The 11,985-nt window shown below is 31.9% G+C and overlaps 1 protein-coding gene across 4 annotated transcripts in view; it reads right to left on the reverse strand.

The window, feature by feature from the left end:
* Ca-beta (Ca2+-channel-protein-beta-subunit) overlaps positions 1–11,985 on the reverse strand; it is an 84,603-nt gene that overhangs the window by 68,138 nt on the left and 4,480 nt on the right. For 3 of the 4 annotated variants that reach the window (XR_001344745.3, XM_014436870.3, XM_014436865.3), the window contains exon 1: positions 9,439–9,595. The exons of the other annotated variant lie outside the window; for it this stretch is intronic. Coding sequence is in view for 2 of the 3 variants with exons in the window: in XM_014436870.3 (XP_014292356.1) it covers positions 9,439–9,489 (51 nt within the window). In the remaining variant the exon portion in view is untranslated. Of the gene's footprint in view, positions 1–9,438; positions 9,596–11,985 lie in introns of those variants that run through there. 4 annotated transcript variants of the gene reach the window in all.

The raw sequence follows: 11,985 nt of genomic DNA on the forward strand, positions 1-11,985 counted from the left end.
CAATTACTTTTTTCCGACTTCTGCAACATGCAGCATTGTTGCTTTAGTATTAAGGAATAATATTGCTTCATTCTGGATCATGGATATTTTTCAAATACGTTGATGAATTTGTTTCTATCTTTTATTGTTTTTATTCTTTATCTCAGAAAAGTAAACGGAAAAAAACCTCATGATACCCCTACAACCCACTAAATATCAGGGAATCAGCACTTTGTAAAGAAGTACTATTTCTAGACCAACGGTTGTGCAGGTAGGTGATTTGGTCAGAATTTAAAGGCACTCGCTTTTTTTGGGTGTGCTCCAGGAGGGTTTTTCAATACCAAGATCGGTTCGCAGCAAATAAAACAGAATAAATAATTACTTGCTACAGCCGAACGCAAACTCAGCCCGGAAATAAGAAGCAAGAGACTAACTGAGCTATCCAGCTCCCAATCTATAAAAAAAAAAAAAACGAACATAAAAAAGTTAAGAGATAAACACAATTTTGTGACTAGTTAGGACAATTTGATTAAACTAATTTTAATTGGATAAAATTTTCTTTGTGCAGTTTTCTTTGGATCTATGTGATTCTGAGCCATTAAATTTAAAATATTGGTAAACGTGTTTTTCTATTTTTCTTCCCATCATTGTGTTTTTTTACAGTTGTAGAGCAAAGACTGCTCAAACAATTGTGATAGAACATCCAAGCCTTCTACTTTGAGCCCTTTAACTTTTCATAAATATCATAAAAGTCCGAGAAAATATTGTTATTCTATGTTAATTTATATTGGTTATTATAGTTAATTTCTCAGTACTCAGTAGGTAATAATTTTATATGAATCGGTAGTTTGATAAACCCCGTAACTTATTTGGAGAATGTTTAAAATTTGACGGGTTTCAACCAGATTGGTGTGTGTTGAAAGCATAATCACTTATATAAGAGCATAAGTGCCAGGCAGTTTTGGTTTAATAATAGTTGCAGGATACCATGTAGTTGATAAAACCTTTAATTCAGTGACTCCAGGGATTTCCCTTCTCACTGGAGCATTGAGGCTCTTTCTGCAACTCGGTTCAAGTCCCGTTGAAGATTTTATAGGAACTGATTTGGTATCGAGAAATGCATTTTAAAATTTCAATTCTTGCCTCTGCCATTATCTTTGTAACTTTTTAATGTTTTTAGTCTTGAAACTAAGCAATATTATAATATTTTCAAGGGGTGTATAATAAATTATTTTTGTATTTATTGACATTTACAACTATATATGAAATACAACAAGCAAATTTGAAGTAAGATCACAATGATATGATACAGCATGTAGAGAAACTACCCAGTAGTAGAACTCTAAAAACATTTTGCAATATAAAGTCACGGAAGGCAATCTTTTCAGGCGCCTCAGAGGATTGCCAGGAATGGAAGAGGAAGCAAGGTTAGAAACTAGTGGGTTTGGGTGGTTAGGGAGTTTATTATGGAAGGAATAATATCGGGTTCGGGCTAGATCGGTTACATAAGAAACATTTAGGTCTTTATGGATGGTTTTATTAGTAACAAAATAAGGAGCATTGAGGATTTTGCGAAGGATTTTGGATTGTAAAGATTGGATACGAGAGGAATTCGAAGGTTTAGTAGAGCCCCTAAACTCAACTACGTATGTCCAGATGGGCCTTATTATTGTCATGTAGATCAGTCTTTTGTAATGAGTTGGAAGTTTAGACCGTTTGTCTAGTAAGTGCCGTAGAAGTCGGAAGCGACGTGCAGTTTCCTGTCTTTTCAGTCTGGTGTGAGGATTCCAGGTTAGTGGTTTGTCAAGGTGTAGTCCAAGGTAGCGGATCTGTTCTACAGGGGTACGAGCCACATTATTAAAGTATACTGTAGGGCAGTCGGTAGGTTTACGACGAAGAGTAAAGGTGATTTGATGGGATTTGTTGAGATTTATTTTTATTCTCCAATTTCGACATCATTCTTCGAGGGTTGTGATATGGGAATGGAGAGTTTGGGATGCAATCAAAGGGTTATCATTAACTGTGAGCACACATGTGTCATCACCATTAAGGATAGTGTTAGGAGTTTTTGGGATGTCAGCTGTATAGACGGTGTAGAGGATGGGACCGAGGATACTACCTTGAGGAACACCAGCGGATTGAAAATATAGGAATGAATAGGAACCATTGTGGTTTACTTGGAATAATCTATTAGTAAGAAAGGAACGGATGATGAGAAAATATGTAGGAGGTAGGAATTTACGGAGTTTGTAAAGCAGTACCGGGTGCCAGACTTGATCAAAAGCCTGCTTTATCTCGAAAAAGACTCCCGCGCAGTACATTCCGCGTTCCTAAGAAGACGAGACAACGTCCACCACACGATGACATTGCTGGATAGTGGAGTAGGATGTTCAGAATCCAAACTGGTGATCTGGGATTATATTATTGGAATATAGGATGGGGTATGGGCGTTTCAAAATAAGTTTTTCGAGGATTTTTCCCATGATCGGTAATAGAGAGATGGAACGGTAAGAGGATGGGTGTTCTGGCGGCTTTATATATTAAAATAAAATTCGTGGAAGGTCATAAGGCCATGTTCAGAAACAAAACATGAGATAGACATTTAGCGGTTCGGTTTAATTTAATGCTCAACTCAGCAATAATAAAACAACTAGAATTGGCAACATTTCGATCATCAAGCTAATAAACGCATTTACTACCATACGTAATTATTATCTTTCTTATTTTCATATGTGTAAGTTGATTAGTTTTTGGAATCCTATCAATCTAATTCAAATAATAGTTTAATTGATTACGTAATAGATTCATAGTCGGCCGAATTTTAATTATTTGTCATTTTTGGTTTCTATGAACGATTACGATTTAGTCTGTACTGTTTGCTGTATTCTGAAGATCGGGTCTTGGTTGCTACTGGATTTTCTTACATCATCGATTCGTTTGAATCATATGAAAGTTAATTCTTTAAATATATGATATGTCATTGAACCCTGACCACTCTGTGTTAGTTTTTCAAAAATGATGCTTCTGGAATATTTCAGACGATAGTTTGAAATATGAATGTATAGACTAATAAGTTAAATAAAAGAAAATAAACTTTAATATAAATTCATGATTAAGATTTATGTAGTTATTAACTGTAAACATTAGCATCGTTATATTAAAAACGTCAGTCTTAAATTCATGCTGTATGAGTAGGAAAAGAAGGCCATGCTGTTCCGTGATCTATAATTAGGCAAAGGCCAGAACGCGGACCCCTATTTCAGTTTGCATTTCGTAATTTTTTTTTTCAGCCGTCAATTAAAACTAAATTTTACAATAAAACACAATTGTTTTATCTGCAAATTTACTTTGGCAGACTATTGTCATATCACAATAGTTTTATGATTGACTGCGTAAATCATTCATCCCACTAATCGTTTATATTTACAATTAAGAATAAACTTTAAATCTTGAGGAAAATATATACAATCAATCTCAGTGTACGTATCATTTTAATAAAATAACTTATACTAGGACGTAAATGAATTAAAACCCAGTTCTAAACGTTTATTTTACTTATTTATGTCAATTTTCGTCGTTGGTATTACAAAAAAACGTACAACCAGCTAAACAGTTGAATTGATAAAAAAAAAAAATGATGTCAGGGGTAATGTTGTAACCATAAATATGTTGATTTCAGCAACTTAGATAACAGAGATATAAGATGTGAGATATCTTTTACGAAGTCCAACATGTATCGAGAGATGCCTGTTTGGTTCTAGTTTATATCACTCTGTGAAAGCTTGCCATTGTAGGATTCCAAGCATCTCAGTAAGAAGCTTGGTTACAAAGTTTTCTTTTTATTTAAATGGAATATGGTCCGGGTGCGGTAAAAAAAAACTCAAATAGAAGATAATTATACTATTTTATTGAGCCAACGTTTCGCCCCACGTTGCAGGGCTTCGTCTGGGCTGTTTTGACGAAGCCCTGCAACGTGGGGCGAAACGTTGGCTCAATAAAATAGTATAATTATCTACTATTTGAGTCTTTTTTTACCGCACCCGGACCATATTTCATTCATCTATACACACGGTCAATCAATAATGTTCCAGTTTTTCTTTTTATTGTGTGTTTGATATGTTCCATAGATTGTAACGTAGACTGGAGTTAATTAGTAACATCTAATAGCTTTAGGACAGTCTATAGAACGTCCTCAGTAAGGAAAATAACCGCTATGTAACTATGATACTATCATTTGAGTATTTTCAATTCAAAATAAAAACAAAAAGGGTCACATTGGAGCAAGGTTAGACGGAGACGCCTTATTTAAAACCCCGACATAAACGATGTCAGTCGTTTCAGAAAAGTGTTACCACATATATATAGAGGAATTATCATGGATACCTTAATATACGGAACGTGGTACAGGTACAGCGAATATACAAGGTACATGAACGTCTCGTAAGTATTAAAAGTATTAAAGTGTGTTTTTCACTACCTCGCTGTTTCCGACATACAGGGTACTGCAGCCAAGAGGTAGTGTGCTGGGGTTGGCATGACATTGCTGCCAATAATGTCATCATTGTCAATGATCATCATTACCAAAATCATTTTTTTATTATATAAAACATTAGGATTTTTTATTTAGTTTTTGGAATGATATATATATATATATATAGGATTGGTTTAGCGCGGTTGCGCTCCTTAATGCTAGGGTTAAACATTTCCTTCTGGATTCCTATGGAATATCAAGCCTTCCTGATCCGCATCTGTTCGGCAGCCTCCAGACCTAATCTAGCCTTCCTGTTATCAAAATGGCTCTTCTTCTCCTTCGACTTTCTATTGTGAAATGGGTTGGATCGGTCACCTCCTTCTACCAGACGATGAAATACCGACTTGTTGAGGCTGAAGATACTGGTGTTCTCCAACAACCTGGCTCGGTATAGTTCCATAGCGGGATAGTCTATTCGTATGCTATCTATGCTCTGCAACATCTGGGACCCCATAGGTGGGGTATCGAGGTGCGGTGTTCTTGACCTTCAGCAGAACGTTCTTCATGTCCTAGAAAAAATCTTTGAACGTTTTAAAGAGTAATGGAAGATGGAGATAAAATTCATGATGTGGTTCCCACCAAGAATGTTCTGCTGGGCTGAAGAGAAGTTGAAATTGAGTTCATACTATAACGCTTATAGTTACTTTATTAATTAGTAATTTATTGTTCTTTTGGAATAATTTTTCAATTAAACGAGTGCGCTGTTAAAAATTAGTTAACTTTTCACTGATTGATTAATGAGAAGATTACCTGACTTAATTATTACATGATGATTTTTAATTATGATTCCCATTTATTGTGATTCTGTTCGAAAATCTACTGAGATAATCGATTATAATTTAATTAACTGAACAATAACTAGGTTATGAATGTTTTATGGATCCTTGAAAGAGCACCCTTGGCCTGAGGCCAATGAGGGATGTCAATTGCGTATGAGGCGACCTAAACACGTTATACATTTGGCCTTATCGGTTTTCCTGACACACTGGACAGTTTCCAAACACTGCACTCCCTAGGAATGGCCAGTCTGCTAATGACACTGGCTCTTGATTTTTAAATGGTCATGTATGTGTACTATGGTGACCTAACCTTAATGTTAATATTTTCATTTTATGTAGTTTAATATAGACGTATTGGAAAATTTTATGGTCGATGAACCGGTAGAATAAAATTGAACAGAACGTGCTTTCAGGAAATGATTTTCTACTAATATTTTATTAAGAGAAGTGTTTAGAATATGAAATATGGCAATATAAAAATATATGCAAAAAGAAATTCAAACTTGAGTTATTATACATCGACTGACTAACCAAAATACTCTAATATTGGGCCATTGTTAAAACGAAGTGAATCAAGAGATATAAATGATATAATAACATAATTCTAATTTATGAGGAATATCGAATAGAAAACATGGATGAACCAAAAGGAACTTAATCTGTACACCTTTTTTAAAATTGTTGTTATTTTACATTTTTAAATTTTAGAATCGGTAAATCTAGGTATGATCGTAAATTATTGTATTTAATTAGTTTTCTATTTAATGAGTAAAAATAAATACAATTGTGATTTGTTGATATGCACTTCACAATTATTTTTACTTTGTTAAACATACGCCTATATCAAGAGATACGGTTACAGGATAAAGATTTAATATGTCTTTATACATAAAGTACTACAGTACGAATTCGTTTATTCCATATCATTTCATTGAATTTATTGGTAAAGAGCCCCAAATTTAGTTATATTTCAAACAAGCTCAATATAAAACACTTGCTCTGCATCAAAGTTTGTTTTATTACATCATTCTAGTATAGTTACTTTCCATTGAGCAGTCATTTTTAATGGAAAGGAACTATACTTAAAAAAATTTACCACAACTTCCAGAAGGCGGTTTAAACCCGGTTAACTCAATTTTTAGGTAATTCGACTTACCTAGTTTTACACTACTACCACAGAATTAACATATTTTGTCTCGTTTTCACTTAAAAAAAAAAAGGTTTCCTTTGGTAATGTATCACGCCAATCGATTTGTGAGGTCCAAATACTAGTCACTCTAAATGTTAAAACAAAATCCAGCGGCATACAGACTGTCGAAAATTGCTCGTAATAAATTGAAAAACTAACTATATTTAGTTTAATCTTGAAATTTCAGGCTAATAGCTTTGTTATTTTTTATCTAATATTAAAATATAACTTAAAATTAACAGCATCAAAATTGCAAAATAAGCTGTAAATAGGAATGTTAGCATAATGTAAACATATTTAAAATTATATAAAATAAGATATTGAAAAACATATCACTAATAATAAATAATAAAAAAACCTTAAAGATTGAGTAAACATATTAATAAGTACCTTAGTGTAACCTTTTCATAAATCTCCATATAATATTAAAAATTGAACAACTTTCCTACATATGGCGGCAGGGTGAAATATGTTGTCCCTAATTTCCTATTGAGGATGGGAATAGAGAAATTCAATATTTATTTTCGCAAATACGACGTAAGCCACGTTATCTTAAGAGAAGGAACCTATTGTTTATAGACAAGCTTTCAATAGCTATTCCAGAGATTGGATTTTCTGAGATGGAACCTCTAATGTTTCTACAATCGACTTTATTTTAGCATCGTGAATGAATTTCTATGAACAATAAAGGCAATTAAAAAGATATAGTAATATAATAGAAAATACAAAATTAGGGAGGTATTTATTTTTGAGATTTAAATCGGATTGTGATCGGATCAGAACTATATTGAAATTGTTTACTTTCATAAGATTACATGTTTACTTCTGGATTTTCAAGAAATAATTGAGAACTATCAGGGTCCTGTTTCAAAATGAAAGTCAATAGTATTAGTCCATAAATACAAGTACACAAACTATAAGCTCTAATACATTTTATTTCATCATAGGGACGACTATCAGTGATATTGCATGAGCTAAAAAGTAAAAAATTATCTGGCAGAATCGTACGACAGTGAAATTGTACCAAATACAAAAACAAGATTAATAGTATTAGTTTGTACTTTATTATGAAACAGAGCCCAGATGTCATTTTTAACTATGAACTATTTTTTGAAAAAAATTTAAATTGATAAAAATGTCATAAAATGTTTCTATTATGCATGAACAAATGTATAAAAACATTTCAAACATAAAAAAACCTATCTCTGCTGATGATGTAATTATTATCTTTCTTTTTTTTTTTTTATAATTAATAAAACTATTAGTTCAAATTTAAAAAAATAAAGAGTACTACTTGAAAATATTAATGGAATAAGATTACTTGAAGAAAAAATGTATTCACAAATGAAAAACGATGGAATATTTAAACGTATCTAACATAACATTAGTTTAAAATTGTTAAAAAATCATTAAATCTTCCTAGTAAGCATGGACATGTATATAAAACATTAAAACCTATCCCTACAGATGCTACCTCTTGAACCTATGATAATTCTATTTCTTTGTATTTAGCTGATTTTTGTTTAATTGTTAATTATTAATTAGACAAAACCGACAAGATCCTTATCATCGTTCAGTTAACAAAAAATAAAAGCAGACAATAAAGAAAATACATATTTTATTCAATTTTGATGTTTATTTGATAGGTATCTTTTATTCATTCAAGGTTAACGAATCTTATATTGTTAATGATCTAGTTTTTGTATATGAACTCAAACGGTTGAATAGAATCTAGGGTTACAACCATGACAACAAATAACATCATCGTCATTTTTCTATTAAACTAGTTAAGGTTTGACCCCCCAGGTTTGCCTGAGGCTTCGTTACTTCACATTAGAATTTCTACTGATTCGAGACAAGAAAATAAACAAATTAAAAAAAATTAAGTTGGTGATTGATGATTGATATTTTATAATTTACAACAATAATATTGATAATTAACAACAAGCAGTGCAACTTTACTAGTCATGTTACCATTAGTGGAATTATAACAAGGTACTTTACAATTTTTTACAACTTAATTCACCAGTATGAATGTCACTTGTTAATAAATATATTCATCACTATTAACTGCCAAAAAAATAATCAAAATATCAACAGTTCCAGCCAGAAATATAAAAGGAAAATGAAAAGCAAACCAATGAAAGCAAATAACTTTAAAAAATGAAAAGTTATTGTTAGGAAGAGGTCAAAGACTTCTATGGAACTAGGATCTATTCCATTCAATATTAATTTGTTTATGTTTGCTCATTGGGGTTTTACACTATTTGCTAGTTCAAATCAGTCAAGTGTTTTCGAATTGTTCATTGCAATTCTAACCTAACTGAAACTATATCCAGTCTTGAAAATGATCTTAAATACCTCAAACAATGGTTAACAGTTTTATATTAAGATGAAAAAATTATGGATCTCTATTAAATATATGTTTTACATTGAATAATTTCCATAAACGGCGAAAAAATTTAATTCTAAAATGATTTTATATACAATAAATATAATATACACAATAAAATAATGAAGTAAATCTAATTTTCAGTTTTTTTTACACGAAAGTGCAATAATAACAAATATTATTTTAGTTGCACAAACTGATTGTTATTTAACTCTTTGTACCGGAAAATTAATAGAACTAAGAATGTGAAGGTTAAATTGTGAGTTAGTAAAACTAAAGAGGGATAATTTTATTTTTCAATTTTTGCAATAATTGATTTTTACTCCTACTGCACTTATCTGATCACTTTTATGATTATTAACTCATTTTGTTATAAGATTGTAATTTGAATAAACCAAAATTCATAATCAATTCTGCTTGTAATTTAAAAATCATAAACATTTTTTTTTTCAATTTAAAAAAACTGTGGAGCTCTCTTCGATTGCTCAGTAACATTGTAGTATCCCAATACTTGGAACCCGGACAACAGGATTGCTAAAAGAATGAGTAGAGAACTCCAAGAACTCACCTTCCTCCCGAAGGGGCGGAACTCCTTCTTGGCCGGCCTACGGAACGCCATCTCTTATCTACCCATAGCCGTTGGTCCACACTGATGGTCGCTCCGGGTCACCGCACGCACGGGCACACGCCGCCGCCACAAGCTGTTCCGGACTAAGGCCAGAAATAGTCAGCTCTCTCTCCCACCAGTTTGACGCACACGTTTTGGCCGCCCAAGGTATTTACACTAAAACCGGGTACGCCCATCCTTTGCCAAAAGATGGAGATGGGAGACGATCTGCGCTTATCTCCCAACTGTTACATTGCTTCCGTTGGACAGTTTCCAATTATACAAAACTATTTTATTTACTTCTTTCACAAAACTTCCCCACTATTCGACCCGAACCTACATAACAATAATCATAATGACAAAGCCTTTCTGCGTGTGCCAGCCATCTCGACACAATAATACTAAGTAGGAGAGAATTTGTCCAATGAGTCATAACGGGCCACCATTCTTTCTTGATTTTGTCTGATAATAAATCTTAATAACTGAACAAATGTATAAAATTGTTGAAGTTCTATAGGCATTTACATGAGAAAAATTGAAGGAAAAGTGGAAAGTTGGAGAAACATTCAGACATCCCAGTACTATCTGCGAGCTGCAACTGAACCTTTCTTGCACTAATTTAACAATAAATTGAATTTAAATCGACAACAACTGTATAGCATAATAAATTTAAACTGTCTCACTGATACCTTCTCCAATTACAATATCATTATAAAACAGAAACAGCTAAGAAGTTAAGTCTGAAAGTTCGGCCAATGTCGTCACTATAACCCAATATTTCATGAATTAAAAATGTCCAGAGGTTTCTCCTTCTTGTAAGTTAAACCGAATCCTAAATCAAGGAGGCCTGCACTAATCCTATCGAACTTCTTAATCAACATTCCTATTAATTCCCAGATGTTTACCCACCGGTTCAGCATTGATTACATTTTTAGTAATTTATTTCTCATTAAAAAAAATTTAACTCCTATAATTGTCGAATATGTACATGTATGCGTAATCATTTCCAATTCAGGCGAAGTTTGATTGCCTAGCAAGTTTCACAGGTCAGGCAGGCTACAATTAGGGAAAGTCAACTGACATTTTTAAGAATTATTTTTATAATTTATTCTTGTTCCGGTTTTGATTTAAAAATAAAAATAAGGAATAGCAAATATGGAGTGAAATTGATTTATATTGACCCCAGAAATGCCAAAAAGTGAACTTCCACATATTGTTATTTTTGTCCGATAAAGAAATGTTTCATTAGATTAATGTTGTATTATATTGATTCTTTGAGAGTGGTTTATTTTATTATTAGCACAAACACACTTGATCCAATTTTAATCTCAACATTTATTTCCAAAATTCTCCAATGTTTCGGCCCTCAGGCCATTTTCAAGGAGACATACTTAAATATTGATGTCATATATTCTTTAAAATGTTTCTTGCAGGCTAATTTCCCACGCCATGTAAAACTTTTCATAATCTAAACTTAAAACTATTTCACATAAATTATTGTCTCTATTTAATCTTACTAACATCATTCATTTGTTAAAAGTAGGTTCAGTTGTGAATATGTTAGTAAGATTAAATAGAAACAATAATTTATGTGAAAAAGTTTTAATTTTAGATTATAAAAAGTTTTATACGACATGGGAAATTAGTCTGCAAGAAACATTTTAAAGAATACATGACATCAATATTTAAGGTTGTCTCCTTGAAAATAGCCTGAGGGCCAAAACGTTGGAGAATTTTTGAAATAAATGTTGAAAGTAAATCAAGTGTGTTTGTGTTAATAATGAAATGATTCATGTCAGAAGAAATGTTTCTCAATTTTACTTAATTGATGCTATTTTAGGGGAAAAATAAAAAATAAAATTATAAAAAGTTAAATACAAATGACTCGTCTATAGTTATGATTTGATTGTTCAAATCGAAGTCATAGGACTTCTTTGTCGAAACCAAATTGATACCCTTAATTTTTCAAAAGTGCTACTAAAGATTGAAATATTTGAGGGAATGTGTTGTTTCATGAATTTTATATATTGAATATTGAATAAATTCATTCAGTATTTTTTACAGGACCCAGAATAATTGGGTTACTATATGTAATATAATATAGTATATTGTTACTATATGACATGTATATATATATTACATATAGTGTAAATGTTTTTTGAATTGAGAGAATTCGTTAACACCACTCTTGTACTTAAAATTGAGCAACGTAGTGATAACAGAAGACGTTTTTTCCCTCGATGGAGGTTTCATAAAAACAAAGTCATCTTGTTCCATGAAAATATGGATGTTGAAGATTCATACGTAATAAACTGTCTCTATCTAAAATTGAAATAAAAATATCACGGTAGCACAGACGTTTTAATCGATGCATCGAAAACTAAATCTTAAATTTTTATTTTATTTTTAGATGAATATTACAATATTCAATAAGTAATAGTAATGTAATAAAGTATATATGTGTGTGTGTGTGTCTGTGTCTGAAAACAAATAAATAAATGATAATAA

Source organism: Halyomorpha halys, unplaced genomic scaffold, assembly GCF_000696795.3.
Source record: "Halyomorpha halys isolate HHAL.00 unplaced genomic scaffold, Hhal_1.1 Scaffold2136.1, whole genome shotgun sequence".
In the NCBI taxonomy this organism is placed as follows: Eukaryota; Metazoa; Arthropoda; class Insecta; order Hemiptera; family Pentatomidae; genus Halyomorpha; species Halyomorpha halys.